General features: G+C 49.0%; 3 protein-coding genes across 7 annotated transcripts in view; 2 read left to right on the plus strand and 1 right to left on the minus strand.

Annotated features, from left to right (window-relative positions):
• Positions 1 to 2,741: 2,741 nt before the first annotated feature.
• Positions 2,742 to 5,557, minus strand: LOC130532397 (uncharacterized). Its single transcript, XM_057045046.1, has 2 exons — positions 5,417 to 5,557; positions 2,742 to 4,507 (listed from the first exon to the last, which is right to left on the minus strand). Exons 1-2 carry the CDS (start codon positions 5,433 to 5,435, stop codon positions 3,027 to 3,029), a joined length of 1,500 nt encoding a protein of 499 aa, XP_056901026.1. The 5' UTR covers positions 5,436 to 5,557; the 3' UTR covers positions 2,742 to 3,026.
• A 32-nt stretch (positions 5,558 to 5,589) lies between these two features.
• On the plus strand, positions 5,590 to 10,280 carry rrp15 (ribosomal RNA processing 15 homolog). Of its 5 annotated transcripts, none has more exons than XM_057045048.1 (5): positions 5,590 to 5,738; positions 8,482 to 8,792; positions 9,187 to 9,284; positions 9,369 to 9,562; positions 9,746 to 10,280. In XM_057045048.1, the coding sequence occupies exons 1-5, from the start codon at positions 5,705 to 5,707 to the stop codon at positions 9,868 to 9,870; spliced, it is 762 nt and encodes a 253-aa protein (XP_056901028.1). In that variant the 5' UTR covers positions 5,590 to 5,704; the 3' UTR covers positions 9,871 to 10,280. The 5 variants fall into 5 exon arrangements, with proteins under 5 accessions (XP_056901028.1, XP_056901030.1, XP_056901029.1 ...); XM_057045050.1 differs by having other exon boundaries at positions 9,369 to 9,555; positions 9,742 to 10,280; XM_057045049.1 differs by having other exon boundaries at positions 5,602 to 5,738; positions 8,485 to 8,792.
• A 1,459-nt stretch (positions 10,281 to 11,739) lies between these two features.
• tgfb2 (transforming growth factor, beta 2) overlaps positions 11,740 to 16,139 on the plus strand; it is an 18,390-nt gene continuing 13,990 nt past the window's right edge. Inside the window, exon 1 of the mRNA XM_057045047.1 lies at positions 11,740 to 12,793. Within this exon, the coding sequence (XP_056901027.1) occupies positions 12,448 to 12,793 (346 nt within the window). The 5' untranslated portion in view covers positions 11,740 to 12,447. The remainder of the gene's footprint in view (positions 12,794 to 16,139) is intronic.

Below are 16,139 nucleotides of genomic sequence, written 5' to 3' on the forward strand. Positions count from 1 at the left end.
TGGTGTGTGTGTGTGTGTGTGTGTGTGTGTGTGTGTGTGTGTGTGTGTGTGTGTGTGTGTGTGCGTGCGTGCGTGCGTGTGTGTGTGTGTGTGTGTGTGTGTGCGCTCCTCCTCCACATCCAGCTCTGTTTTTGATGGCGCCACTCACAGGACCCAGAAGAAACGTGCATGCTCCTCTGTGCACGGTCGGCCGCGGCTGTTGAATGAACAACCCCAGTGAAGGTCAGCTGTTACGTCAGTCGGGGAAACGGGTGACTGGAAGTGAAAGGGCTTACGTAAGCCACAACAGGTGCTGGACAGCCTGAGGACAGGTAGATTCGGCTGGGAAGGGCCAGGGGTCAGCTGTGCACGTCAGGACTCTGGAGGAATCTTCACTCCGCTGAACCTCCATCAGAACAAACCACAGAGATTAAGGTCACATCAAAGAACCTCCGAAACCTACAGTTGATACTGGAATCATGGTGGCAGCATGAGGAGAGCCTCAGCAGGCCCTTGTCTCCCAAGGACAGTGGTCCGTCATCAGATAGCAGCCTGGCGTCCAGCCCTCCTCCCACAGCTCCTAACCCCCCACCGTGGATCAGCGTGGAGTCCAGATTCTGAAGGAGAGCAACCACTAAGACCCCTAAACAAGAGCTCCAGTAATGTGACAGGTAAATATGGCCCGGCTGAGATGTCAAGGTCGTCATGGTGACGGGTAAAGCCAAAGACTGGATCAAATCTTTTCAGTGGGAAAGGCTGCTGAGTTTATGTCAGCACAAGCGGGCCTTGAGCCCACAAAGACTGGAACACGTACAACTGGTTCAAGGGCAACGGTGAGGCAGATGGTAAACAACACACAGATGTCAGTGTGCGTGTGTGTGTGTGTGTGTGTGTGTGTGTGTGTGTGTGTGTCTTGGGGGGATTACGCAACTTCACTTTCAAACATATTACATCATTAACAAATCTCCTATTTTCTTGTACAAATATCTGAAGTACGGTGGCCCAGAAGGCTCAACACAAAGACTATTGGTCCGCTGTTGCAAGTGTGCACAAGTTGCATATGTGCTGAGCCTTCTGGGCCACCATAAAGGTGCTGTCCAGAGCTGCTGTCCAGAGCTGCGGTCCAGAGCAGCTGTCCAGAGCTGCTGTCCAGCGCTGCTGTCCAGAGATGCTGTCCAGAGATGCTGTCCAGAGATGCTGTCCAGAGCTGCGGTCCTAGCTGGACAGCTCCATCACTCCCTGGTGTGTCTTCAGCCTCATCAGATCTTCTCAGACCTTTGCGGCTCTGCAACGAGCTCTCAGTTTGGACAGTTGGGCTGTTTTGTTCTAATGAAGTATGAATGTGATTGATGTGCTCATCTATCAGCAACTCTCTGCTCTCCCTGTAACACACCACACACACACACACACACACACACCACACACACACACACACAAACACACATGTTGTTTATAGATGCAGGACTCACACGCTCTGAGGTCAGTGTTCAGGGGAAACATGTCTGACGTCTAAAGCTAAACTCAGGGGGCCTGTAGGGGGGTTTCTGTACTCACATTAGACTGACGTATGATCACATGACCCATGATCACATGACGTATGGTCACACGGATACTAATCCCAGGACAAGCTCAGGTGTGTGTGTTCGTGTTCGTGTGTGTGTGTGTGTGTGTGGTGTGTGTGTGTATTTAGAGTTTATGTACTTTTATTTACATGCCATTCACCCATATTTGGTCATGTGTGGCCATATTGAGTCACTTAGCTTAGCTTTGACTGCTATTCTTTTCGTTTTGTGTTCTGCTGCTCATTTAATTTCCACGTTGAGTCTTTGAGTCCAGCTCATTTCCTGACCTGCCCTCCATCTCTGGCAGCAGCTTTACCTCCTCCACAAGAGCTTCGATCTGGATTTAACTGCCTCCTATTCAATATAAACCTTCTTTTTATTTTCACTTATAGCTTCTGCAACATTTCTCCTCAGGCTGCCAGATGTTGTTTATTGTACAGTCATTATTTCAGTGAAATATAATATGTAACATTTTAGCTTGAACTCACTAAATAGAGTGTTTTGATACATGTTGGGATCTTGTAGGGAATGAAGGGACACTGGATGTCAGGGAGCCTGTCCTGCACTGTTAATATGTTTCAGGTCTTTTTCATTTCACGGTATTTTGCAGCCTTAGCTGAGAGATGAGATATTTGTTACGAGGGCAGTAGCAGGACGGTTGAGTATGTAGTGTTGGTCCAGGAGGCCTAATGGCTGCTGCTAAAGCTGCCCGTGTCTAGCAGGAGAGGCTGCCAGAGTAAACTGGTCACCACAGGGGCTGGTTAAACCCGTGTTAATTATTATAAAACTACCAGTAGATTTAGTGAAACTAAGAAAAACATTCGTAATCAGTGCAAAGGGAGTGAAGGTTACAATCACATGAATGCATGTGTTCCTTTTTTACATCTTAAACCAAATCAGGTTTTTTTAGAATACAAGCAGAAACTAGGCTCATGTCTGATGTCAGTGAAGGAAAGTTGGGGAAAAAAATGATTTTCTTCTCTATATCTGCAGGTTTTGGGGGTTTTCTGCTACTTTTCTACTTTCATCTTTAATCGAAACAAAGAGTCACAGAAGTTAAAAAGTAAAAAGACTAGAGAAGAATCAGGCAGACTCATGGTGCCAGCTGTGCAGCCAATAAACAATAAACAACAACAATAAACATCATGACATCTCTATAAAAGCACAGATGAGAAGTTTAACCCAGTCACACTCATCCCAGAATTTCAAAGACTTTATTTAAAACGAAACCTTAAATATGACATTAGCACCAGCTGTGAGGCTCAAACGGGATCAAGAGAAGATCTTTGATCAACCTGTTGTTGCTGGTTGCTGCTCTTGTGTATCAAAACCCCTTTCTCTTACTCCTTGTTCATTTTTTAACAAACGGAATAATTCCAGAAGGCAATTCTGAACTCTAAAAGCAGAAAGAGAAATCAGTTGAAGAGGTGTGATCCACGACGGCGGCTCTCCTGAAGACCTGCTGCCGTGTGGAGCGGCGCTGGGCTAGAACGGGTCGCTCATAGCGAAGATGAAGGCCACAGGTAGCTGCAGGCCAATGTTCAGAACGTGCCCTCGCCCCACCTGGACTGCACCTACAGTCAGTCCTGCCACTGTCCCCAGGGTCCCAGGCCATGAAGACCACCTCCCAGACAGAGCAGCAGCAGCACCGACACACACCCCCGTCACTCCCACCACCCCCAGTAGAGCGCCCGCCTTACCGCCTTCTCCCAGCACTGGGGACAAGACCAAGATCCCACCCAGGAGAGCCATGGCCACTAAAGCTGCCCCCAGGATGACTCTCACCTCCCTGGCCAAATACCGTACCAGTGGCCCCCCCACTGTTGCCCCCAAACCCAGCTGACAGAGCTTGGCAGCAAAGATGGCTGAGCTCAAGGCTTCCACGCAGGACTGCTGCTTCATTTGTGCACTGATGCTCTCTCGGTCCTGTGCCGGCCTCCTCATCTTCATGGCGCTGGTTATGACCACCTGCCCCGCGTGGAGGGTGAGAACGGCCACGATGAAGGTCACGAACATCGCCATGCATCCCATCGACATCCAGAATTTAAAGTTGGAACTCTTTAAAAGTCCGTAAGCTACGAGTGCGAGCACAAGCAGGATGGCCACAAACACAAACGGGTGGTTGCCGTAGCCGAAGAGTCCGAAGCCCGACGTCACCACGGCAACCACCGTCATCGGCATCCCCGAGAAAGCCAAAAAGTCCACATGTTTGGCCACCACCGTGTCAATCCCTTGTTGGAGGTTCTTCTGTTCCAGCTGGGCCTCCTGATTCTGCCTCCTCCTCCTGTCCAGCTCTTGTCTCTGTCTTCTCTCCGTGATCCACGCCGACTCCTCCTTACTGCTGCTTCCCTCTTCCAACAGCAGGATCTTCTGCTCGATCCGCACCGCCACTCGCTGCCTCTGCTCTGCCTCTCTCATTTCTATCTCCTCCCGTTCTTTGGCCCAGTCGTTTGAAGCCATATAACAACAGGCCTCTCCTCGCTTCCACAGGAGGTTGAAAAGCAGGTTTAAAGGCGGTTTCAGCACCGTAAACATGCTGAGAGCCCCTAAAAGTCCCATCATGCCAAAGTTCTTCACAATCCATTCAATGACGACTCCAAGAGTGGCTCCACTGAGTGTGGTCCCAAAAGCCCCAGCCGTCCCTGCTGACATCCAAAGACCAATGGTCTCTGTGTTGGAGCTATTGCAGCTCCTGGTGGAGACAAACAGAGAAGCTACAGCAGCTGCCAGAATCACACCAGCAACCACTGACGTCATCGCGACGGTGAGAGCGGTCGCTCCCATCAGAGTGCCCAAACCAAGGGCCCCAACTGTGCTGATATCTTCCAGCAGAGGTTTTAAAGGTGCAGCTGCGCTCATTGCTAACACGGCCTTCTCTACTGGATCCTCTGTGGCGCCCAGTAAGCAGCCAGCTATTGCTCCCAGTGCAAACCCCACCATGGCCTCCATTAAAGGGCTGCCAGCTCCTAAAGCAGAAAAAGAACAAAATGGTGAATGTACAGTTCCAAGCATTGAACTACTTTTCCCCAACCAGAAGGAACAACCGACTAATGTTGCCCTGGCGACGCTGGAAGGCTGAGGCGCTTCCACTTTGTCCACCCTTAAGCCATAAATCTGTGTATCTGGAGACACAACTACCAGCTGAGGGACAACATGGACTTCTGTTGAAAGTTGAGGAGGTGATTAGACACAATTAATCTGGCTGATGGGTTCATGCTGTAACTCAAAGGATAAACAGTCGACCACGCAGATTAGGGGTGGAATGGAGAGACCACGTGATGAGAGCAAGCGGCGCTGCGGTGACACCTAGCGGACTATTTGTGTAACTGTTTCACTTGGGATAAGCATTTATGGGTTTGCCCAGATTTGTGACAATATGGTGACTTTTCTGGCTGTGTTCTTCAACAGTTCTTTAACAACTCACCTGCGTGTCGGCAGACAATTCAAATGTTTTGGCAAATGCAACGATATTTCTGATATTTTTGTGAACTGAGGTCAAAGTGATTCACCTGTACCCACTAATGAACGGCCGTGATGATGTTGTGTGTAGAATTTACAGGAGATAAAGAAAGAATTGAAATCTATTTTGCTGCCAATACGTTTCTGATGCACTGCGTTGGCGCCTCATCGTGCACGTGTCTGTCATGCACTCTTGCCCTTCAGCTTTGTTAAACAGGTTTGACCAGCAGGACGCCACAATGTTTCCTGTCTGTTCTCCGTCCTGCAGGTGGCCGTTGGCCGCTGCTCCAACAGGTTTAAACTGAGGAGGTAGAAACCTGAACTGTGGACAAACTAAAAGCAAAGACAGCTTATTCTGGTCTGTTATGGGAGCATTTAAACAATAGACACATCAGGTCGAAGCTGTGTAAGCTTACCCAGTGTGGTTCGAGCCATGTTGTTCTCAGAGGGAGGATTCTGCTTCCTCTGGAGTGAAGACGGGCCGTTTCTGGTGCTGCAGCCGTGCCGGAGACTTCAGGTGAACCGGTTTAGCGCAGGACACGCCCACCAGCAGCTTCCTGTCCAACCTGTCTTGGTCTACAGGATCTCACTGTCACTGATGCCGACAGCGGTTGGGATCCAGGCGAAGATCTAGTGGTTCTGGTGTTCCGAGATCACTCGTATCCACAGTCACAGTCTGATCTACACTACTTCGTCAGGTTGAAATGCCAAGATGGTGCATTTGGATTGGTGCATTTGGTATGTGAACATTATAGTTAAAACTGACTTCTGAGCTAAACTGGTTCTACTGCAACGTTCTGCTGATGAGTTGTGAGATAGAACAAAGAACCTGTAGCAGGAGGCGACCTCGGAATCTTTAAATCTGTATGAATTCTTTAATAAAAGATTGACAGTTGTGTCTCCTCATATTGTGTGGTGACTCTTTGAGGAGGGCGGTTTGTGAATGCCAGAGATCATTTCTGTATGTCAGATTCTTCGTTGGTGATGTAAGATACATTTCTTAAGCATTAAACACGTCACACGTTTGAGTTTGACAACAAGGAAATTGCTTTTAGTATTGTTATTGTGCCTGCCAGTACTGTCCCATGGTGTCCTGAGGAGCCCAAAGCAGCAGTCAGGAATCCGGCCACTCCTAGGACGGTGGAGCCCATCATCACCACGCCAAGAACAGCCAAAGTCACCACGGCGTTCCCCAACGCACAAGGGTTACTGCTGCCGCCACCTTCTGCGGCACGGCAGAGGTTAATCGACCTGAGGATGTCGTTGTCAGCTGCCACAAGTTTCAGACCTGCTGACATGATGCCGAGTCCCAGAGCAACTCCAGAGGCTGCAGCCAGGCCGGACAATAGGCCCAGCACCCCTCCTGCACCCACCCACTGCCGAGTGACACCCAGGAGACCTGTGTGTGGATTGTCCTTATCCAGAACATACAGGGTGACGGCAGCAGGGATAGAGATCCAGAAAGACAGCCTCCCTGCTCGGCCTGGATCCCACAGGCTCAGACATATCCCACCTAGAATGCCAAGGATCCCAGTCAGCATCTCTGCTGCGTAGACTAAAAATTGTATCGTGTAGAAGGTGTTGTACAAAACAGGCTTGTCCCCCTGATGACGCTCAGTCCCAAGCCCAAAGACCAGTCCTGACAATGGGACCAGAAAGACAAAGCTGAGCACGATGTATCCGTTCTGCTTCCTCAAAATGAAGGTGGTGACCAACAAGCCCATCAAAAATGATGCTGGGACCAGGAGGATGTTGACCAGAACCAGTCTGGGCTTTGTACTATCCATAGCCTGTCCAGACCACACCCCCAGGCACATCGTGACCAGCGTCACAGCGTGCAGGACCAGCATCCTAGATGGAGCTTCCACTATCCGCCATTTGTTTATGAACAGCAGGATGAGGCTGAAGATAAAACCAAAGACACAGAAGCCTTTCAGGCCCAAGGTCACCAGCCTGGCACAGGTCCACCCGAGCAATGATCCTGATATTCCACATCCCAGGAATATGGTGAGACCACAGCAAGCCGTCTTCAGGAAAGGGATTCTCGTCTCCCTCAGCAGTGTTGGCACCGCGGTAGCACAAGCTGCGCATAGGAAAGCCAGGCAGAGCCCGAGACACCCCAGCAGACATGTTATTCCGCCCAGACCTGCTACCTGGACCAGGCCGTGAACTTTGAGATACCACTGAGAGGGAACCTGCTGCACCGCCGTCGCTGCTGTTTGGTTTAAAACGAAACCTCCAGCCGTCATTCCCATCAGCGCCGCCACAAACGACACAACTGGGGGAAACAAAGACAGTTTTATGCTGGACTGATTTCCTCATACAAACGATCTTTTCCAACCGTCTTCCGAGCTCACACTCACCCATTCCTCTGCTGTTATTGGCTGTCCTCACTCAGCCGCCATGGACATTCTCAAAGTAAAAGCGAAACTTGTTTTGCTCATATGACTGTAGTCATGTGGCACCAGCGAACCTGGAACTACAGTTTACCACATGCAGGCTCAGTAAATAAGCCTTGTAATTTGACACATGTGCAATAACAAATGTATTTATGCCTTGCTGTGATTTTTTGCAGTTTTAACAAAAGAACACAGAGATTCAAGCATCATAAGAAAACAAGAAAATCATTTTTTAATTATATTAAAGTAACTGTTGCTAGTAATACATCTAGAGTAAAACTTCTCATGCTCTCAGTCACACCTAGGTGACATGTTCCCCTTACTTTCATTTCTGCGGACTGTGGGAGAATCCAGAGTTCTCTGAGAGAATCAACAAAGACACATGGAGAATGTTGACCCAGGGGAAATCATACCTGGAGTCTTCCTAACTCTGATAATGTATTATGAGCAAACTATGGATCACTTTAAAGAGTAGGTTGTGCTTTTTGTTGATTACCCGACAGTGATTGTCTGAGAAAGTACCAATAGAGGGCAGCATGTGTTTTCCAGTCATTCAGAAGGAGGTGTCGGAACCTTTGTCGCGCGGTAGTTTTTCTCTACGGAACCTTTTTATGTGAACGCTGCGATGGCGGAAACACATGTAGAGATGTCTGGTGAGCCCTTTTGTTATCTTTGTTAATATATAGTTTTGATTAACGGTGTCTTTAAAAAAAACCTTCTTTTGTCACTTTACGGTTCGTTTTTTGCCTTTAACTGGTGGTTAAAAGCTAGAGAGTTTACTTTTGTGGCGGAGCCTCGTTTCTGTGAGCGGTGTTCCTGCCCGCACGCGTACTTAAAGCGATAGTTAATCGACAATTCTAATTTCTCCAGATTTGTTTTTCTGTGGGGGTTTATTTGGCGTTGTTTGCTCTAAACGTGTCCTCGACTGATTTCCAGTGTAACAGAACTGGTGTCAAAATGGTGTCCTTTTATTCCTGCGATTGCTTCATGTGTAGGATTCCAAGAGGCAGGAGCCTCATTTATTATCAGAGATATCCACGATGCTGCAGTTACACTGTTTGAAAATCCAAAAATATGCTCAGCAGATGACACAGATCCTGAATTTGAAGACGACGAGGACCAAAAGTGTCCTGCAGAGAGTGAAGATGAAAGGTCGGATGATGCAGGAAGTGATGGAGACCAGAGCAATGATGGTGGAGATCAAAGCGATGGTGATGGAGGCGATGGTGATGGAGGCGATGATGGCTTCGCCAACGCTGGCTGGGCGGAGGCCATGGCCAAGATCCTGGCAAAGAAAACCCCTGCAAGCAAAAGCAGCATCCTTGTGAAGAACAAGGAGCTAGACAAAGTGAAAGAGAAGGAAAAACAGGAGCAACTGGAGAGAAAGAAACAGGTAATCACCCCTGTGATGGTGAATCGGCGTATCCATCCTTCTGAGCCATTTAACTGCCACTGTGACGGTGTAACGAGATGTCGGTCAGCTTTACGGGGATAAAACTTTTCAAACTCTGATTTCCTTTATTGAGCCTGACAATCACCTTCGAAGTTTAAAAATGTTTAAAAAAAAAAAAAAGGCAATTATTACCAAAGACACATTTAGTTCCTCCCTGTTTATCCTGTCTGGAGTCACTCCAAAAGCCTTGGAAACAGATGTTAAACCTATGGTTGTTGTTTTTAATCCACATCTGGTTTGGTTTATTTATTACTTGAAACACACCTTCATTTCTTTATTATTACTGTTGATAATAATAAATATGGATCCTTCTATCTGTACGTCTGACCAACAGTTTGATAAGAAGAGGTCCTGGGAGATGTTGTGCCGGGAGAAGCCTGACATCGTGAAGGACCGGGAGGCTGAAAAGGCCCTCCAAAGGGTTGCCACCAGGTATTCACGCGTTTGTTGCCTCCAAGCTTCGGTTCAATACTCTCAGGTGGGATTTATAATTCTGATCTGTCACTCCTGGTTCAGGGGTGTGGTGCAGCTGTTCAATGCTGTCAGAAAGCACCAAAAAACCATCGATAAGCAAGTGAAGGAAGCTGGAGGCTCCGAAAGGAAGAAGGCCAAACTTCTGTCATCTGTCTCAAAGAAAGACTTCATCGATGTGCTCAGAAGGACAGACGGAGATGGACGGGCTACATCAAAGCCTCAGGACACTGTGAGTGGTGTTCTCTTGTTTCTGCATGTGTAAATGAGAGCACGCACGCGGCGCTAACCTCAGCAGTAGTAACATCTACACATTCATTCACTGCTTTTTCTCTAGCTCAGCCATCCATTTATATTTGGTGTGTGTGTGTGTGTGTGTGTGTGTGTGTGTGTTGTGTGTGTGTGTGTGTGTGTGCAGGCAGCTGCAGAGGAGAAACCAGCCTGGAGCGTCCTCAGAGATGATTTCATGATGGGCGCCACCATGAAGGACTGGGACAAAGAGAGCGACACAGAGGAGGCTGCCAAGCGCTGCGGGGCAGGCGAGTAGGAGCGGCACATGGATGCCTTCAGCTGAAGCAGCCGACAGGAAGTGACGGTTCTGTCTCGTCTGACGGAGGAACATTCAGGAGAAAGAACCAGTTCTGCAGCTCACTGCGGAACACAGACTTTACAGATGAGCTGCTGGTCATGAGCTGAACGACCACAGACTGGACTCTGGACTGGTTCCATGACCAGATTCATGTTTTTACCATCTTGGGCTCCGTTCTACGAGTGGATGTGAGATGAGATTTATGAGAAGTTTAGCCTCACAAGTCCCTGAGGAGCATCGGCCGTGATGTTTTAGATGTGCTTATGTTTGAAAAAGTCCTCCAGGCCAAGGTTAACGCGTATGTACATGTGCCAAACTGGGCAGGATGCTTTCTGTGAAATGTACCAACTATAAAGACGTTTATTTAACTCCTGTCTTCATGTGAGCGTTTTGGAAGAATTACAGGTTCTCCGGTTTTGTCGCGCAGACCTAAAACAGGAAGCGTGGCTGATGGGTCAGGAGGAGGGGGGGGAGTGGGATATTACAAAACATCTAAGTCAGGAGTCAGTCTAACACTCCCGTCACATATACTCTTTATTTCGGGCGCCCTGCCCCACGCCGGCGGACATGTTTTAATATCTGCAGCTTCTTGTGTCTGGCTTTTATTAACAGCACCACCTGGAAATAACAGCAGAGTGATGGGGGGGGGGGGCAGTCTCCACGCTCCCATCTGACTCCTGCCACTTTGGCATGCTGTAGCTGTCTGGTGGGCTGTACAGCCTCAGTCACCACCTCCACTCATCCTCTCACACGTCTGCTCACAGCCAGCCACCGTCTCGTCTTCTGTCCCCACAGCTTCAGGCAGTTTCAAACTGGACCAACTCGCTGAGCAAAGTCCATTGTGATACATTCACATACATTCTTTTAAATCACTGGTCTAAAACCCCAAACCTTCCACTCTTACCGACTGTTGTGTTATTTACGTCGGTGAAATCGTCTTTCACACAGTTTGGCCCTGGTCCAGTCGTGATGGTCACACTCGTCGTTCAGGGTTTCAGCTCCTGGGCTCCTGTTTCAATATAAACCACACGGCTGATCAATAGAAGTGTCATCAGGATTTCAGAAGAGTGAACTTCCTAAATTTAAAAGGGAGTCTGCTTGGTCAACAGATACACGATCAAGCCAAAAGTCCTAGTTTTAACACAAATATTCGCCCAGCAGGTGGCGCAAATGTGCTGGGTGCGATTGGCCGCTTCGAGGCTGCTGTCACGCATAAATCCATTCTTGATAGGTAATTTATGGCTGGTCACTGGACATGCGAGGATACTTTGAGGCAAAGAGGCCATGTCGGTACTACAGAAATGAATAATAGCCAGATCGGAGCAGGACCAACCCTTCTTTCAGCGGTGTGAGTCACCTGATCCGTCTCCTGCTGTATAGTATTGCTGCAACTGATTCTCACTCTGTGTTTCCATCATTTCCATCAAATATCCACACAGGTGATTCAGGTAAATCAGAAATGGAGGTGAGCTTAACTGCTCAGGGAAGCTCTATTCACACATGAAAATACAAAATTAGCAGTTTTAGAGTTCAGTTTCATTACTGTCAGTCACAAAGTCTTGATTGTGCGCCGTATCCAAACGCTTCCGGTGACCCTGGTGAAGGGCCAGCAGCTGCTAATGGAGCCCTCCTGGAGGGACAATGAAGGATGGCCCGTTCATTTGACGGGAAAAGACACTAATATGAGATCCCTCAAATGAGTGTTTTAGTGATCTCTCCTGTCAGCGGCGCCGCGTTCTCTTTACTTCAACCCTCAGGCTTTAGGACCCTGTGTCCTGCCTAATGCCAGTGGACTATCAGCACTCCTATTTACAACTGGAGTCTGGGAACGGGGGCTGAGTCGCTCCTCTCACCAGTAAAGACCGCAACGTCGGTGTGACGCGGGCGGAGGTGCGCACACGTGCTAACTTTAGTCTCTTATAAATTCCTCAAAGGCCAGAGAGGCGTCGGTGCATTGCCACATGTAAAAGGCGAGTCGTTCCCTGGGTTCCCGGGTGAGAGAGGATGCGCGCAGCCCGGCGAGGCTCCTAAGGTAAAACTGCGCGTATCGTCTGACGAGGCTGTTTTTACAGAAAGTGCGCAGCCCCGCTGGACTCCTGGCGCCTCCTAAAAGATTCTTTGGCTCACAAAATCAATGAATCAACCGAGCGCGAAGCTGAAGTTCCTCCGAGACCAACTTTGACTCCGGGCCGCTGATCTGCGTGTGCCAGCCGAGGTGCGTTCACTCCTGCGGCCCGAGCTGCTCGGCGCGCCGCTGCCCTGAATCCCCGCTGCCTTCGCTGCCGTCTTCACCCTGTTGCACGTTGACTGTCGCTGCCCGACAACCATCCACAGCTTTCTACTCGAGTAACTTTACGTGCAACCATTCAGTTTGCCACCGGTCCAGAGTCTTTGATTGGTGTGCGTAAAACGCACCGCGCTTGATGAGTCCACGGCGATGTGCGCAGCTACTCGGACCTTATAAAGAGCTCCGGGCAACATTTGTAGCTATTGTCTTTCTGTAATTGGACATTGAAGAGTCACAGAGGAGAGAAGATGAACCTGTGTCTCGTCAGTCTCCTCCTGGCTGTAGATTTGGCCACTGTGGCTTTTAGTTTGTCCACATGCAGCACGCTGGACATGGAGCAGTTCAAGAAGAAGCGCATCAAGGCCATCCAAGGGCAGATCCTGAGTAAGTTAAAGCTCTCCAGCCCACCGACTGAGTTCCCCGAGCCAGAGGACGTTTCTTCGGACGTCGTGGCTATTTACAAAAGCACCCGCGACCTGTTGCAGGAGAAGGCGAACGAACGCGCGGCGATGTGCGAGCGCCAACGAAGCGAGGAGGAATATTACGCCAAAGAGGTGCACAAGATCGACATGCAGCCCATCTATCCATCAGAGAGTGAGTAACTGTGCGTGTGTTCGGGCATTCACACTGATATAGATGTATGTCCCATTATAAAGGCTTCTGTTTAGAAAATGCGGGTTTTCTCTCCATATCTGAAATCAACGTTCTGGATAAACCAAATAAAAAGTCATGCTCATGCAGTGCCCCCTGTCGTCCAGGGGAAGTATAGATTCAAACCCCTGCCTCCCCGTCAGCCCAGGGGACTAATGCAGTCAAGTGGACCATCAGAACCACATCAGTAGAAAACCTTTTGGTTCAGTCTCGGCAGACGTGCACGAACAGACCAATGACCTCACTGTCTGCCAACGGAGCCACAGCCTCCACCATCATTTCAAAAGGATGAGAGACTAGAATAAAATAGCAGTAACATTCATCAGTGCTGGAGAAGCATCCCCAGGAGAACTCTGACACCAGCTTTCTGATGACTTGAACAGACACCAACTTGTTATAGATCCAGTGAACTGAAGAGGTCCAAAAGGGAATGAAAACCTGCCTGAATTTCCCTTTTGCACGGCACCAGAGAGCAAGATGAAGACCAACTAAAGTAACTATGATGTTAATGCATCCCTAAAGGAAACAGCCCCACACACAGCTCACACTGCTACAACACACACTTTGACACTTGTCTTTCATTTCTAACATCATTCAAACCTGATTTCTGAATTATTCAAAGCTCATCAGCGCCCACGTGCAAAGTGTGCAAAAGTGTGCACGTGTGCATGTGGTGTAGGCATGGCTGATACCGCGTTCCCATGTGCAGGAACAGCTCGGCGGTTCCCGGGTCTTTGCTGTGAGCCTGCAGGAGCCGCCAGGCTTCCAGGCTGTGAGCTGAGCTCTGTGCTGACAGCCTCTGACCTCGGAGCTCCCCGGAGATGAATTTCTCCTGCAGCACATCAAAGACACATCAGCAGAAAGGAATGATGGGAGAAGCAAAATAATCACGTTAGATGAAAGCCGAGTCCCGTTACCTCCAATATGATTCTACTTTCCATCTCTGAAATGTGAGCACATGAGCTGAAGCAAAAATAAATGAGGATGACATCCGTCTACCCTGAGGTGTATTTTAGACCCGATGTTATGCTTGGCCCCGCAGCCTGTGCAAATAGCTTTTAATATAAGGAGATCAGGCTTCCTGCCAACGACAGCAATGAACATATAAATAATACTGAGTCAACACACAGGGAGGAAACCAGGAAGAATTGATTTTCATTCATGTGAACCGGTGACACTGGCCAGTCCTCACTTCTGACAGGAGACATCAAGCTTTTAAGCTTTCAGCTTTGGCTCCAACAAGGAGTGGAAGCTGTCATTAAAGTACACTCTCAGGACATGTGAGCCTTATTAGGTTGGCTTGCACTTAAGTCTGCAGAGGCAGCTCAGTGGTGAACGTGCACATGCTGAGCACCCGGGTGAGAAACTAATGCATTCTGGGGGTGCACGTGGAAAAGAATCCTCTGTTTAAACACAGGTTTAAATAACATGAAACCTAATGGAAAATTCCTGGAACGAGAGGGAAGGTCAGGCAGAGGGGAGGCAGACCGGGCTCCAAACAGCCCTTCCTCTGTTCACTCCCCTTCCTCGGCCAGGCTAATGCAGCGGAGGAAAGCTCAGGTACAGAAATCCCATCCAGTTAAATCCACTTAAATTCCCCAGCAGTGTTACCTTTCACGTGTAAACGTTTCCTTCGTTTGCCGACATCTCAAAGTCTAAACCCCGATTATTTTCAGCAGATAAAATCAAAATGTGGGTTTAAAGTTGCCGGGATGTCATTTTTGACCGCTGCCTGAGTGTGTGGGAATAAGGTCCAACGCTGCCTCACTGTCCAGCGCTGCTGCAAGAGCAACTGGATGTTTTCATGATTCAGGACTTCCCAGGAACACAGTCAGTGTTTGATGAGGAAGAATATTGTTACAGCACCATTGGGAGGTAATTGGGAGTTCAGCAGCTCCTGGGCCAAATAATTCCCCCAAGAGTTCCACGCTAGGTGAGATGGACAGAACATGTGAAGAGAGGGTAAAACTGAGAGCCGTCAGGTGGATTTATTCAGGTGTGATCAAAGGCTGGTGTGGAACCACTGAAGAGGTGAAGAAGGGAGCTTGTAGCTGTAACTGGGCGGTTTGGAGCTCCAAGTGTCCAGGAAACATCTGTGGGAGTGCTGGACTGCTGAGCGATGCCTGTGTAATGTCCAGTTATTGTTTCAAAGTTTGGAGTCAGCCAGGACACCGTGACAATCGCCACGGAAACACAAAAACAAATGTGGAGACGTTGGAACTGTGATGTTCTGAACAGCAGTGGTTGTCGGGGCGGTTTGATGGAGCACCCTCCTTCCTGCAGCTCTGACCCTCCCATATCTGGAAGGGAAAACACGGAGGTCATAGAGGGTGTAGTCTTCTGGGGAACGTCCTGTGATGGAACAGCTGCTGCAGAACGGCCAAGCAAAGGCTGGGGGGGGGGGGGGGGGGCAGCAAACAGTTGGTTGTTGGGACAGTGTGAAGATGTGAGAGAAAAGGGATGGAGTGAGAGTTAATTAGCACCCTGGTGCCACCGAAGAGATGGAGAGCTACGCGAAGAACAGGTTGAAGAACTGGAAAGCTGATGCCACCAGGGAGACTGGGGTTGTTGGGGGGGGGGGGGAACTCATGTGACCTGTCCCAGAGAAGGAGAAAAAAGGGATAAACAAAGAAACATGAGCACTGGAGTGTAGTGGAGATGTTGACATGGAAGACGCTGGGGGGTGGATTGGGTCCAAACTGGCACCCTGGTACCAGTAAATCCAGGGAGTGCTGGATGGGATGACATGGTGAGTGATGAATGAATGATGACATCATCTGTGGGAACAAGTTGTTTTCATTGAAAGGTTCTGGTCCACCGAGCTGGAAGAATATTTCCTGACTGGTGGAGGGAGAACATGAACAATGGCAGAGAAACCTCCAAGTTCTCTCTATTAAAAGAGCAAGCCGTGCATGCCGCTCCTCACCAGCCACCAGCGTGCACGCCTCACGGTGGCGGCACCATCAGGCCTGGATTTAGGACCACTTCAGGGGTTTTCAGCTGGAGATTTGAGGGTTTTATGTCTTTAAACTCACCAGTTCAGGTTGTTTAACACCAAGGAGCTGACCTCAGCAGTACTGTTAATGAAGGTCTTTCTGAGAACTCTGACGGTGTGAAATGATCTGATAATTACAATGTCCAACACTCTTCACATGGCTGAACACAAACACACACACACACTCGCGCGCAGGAGTGTCCACAGCTGAAAATATGAACGCTCCACTGACAAGCTTGGCAGTGATTTCAAAGAGCAGCAAGTTTCTGGGAGTGATCGCGGGGAGCCAAAGAT

This window comes from Takifugu flavidus, chromosome 10, assembly GCF_003711565.1.
Source record: "Takifugu flavidus isolate HTHZ2018 chromosome 10, ASM371156v2, whole genome shotgun sequence".
In the NCBI taxonomy this organism is placed as follows: Eukaryota; Metazoa; Chordata; class Actinopteri; order Tetraodontiformes; family Tetraodontidae; genus Takifugu; species Takifugu flavidus.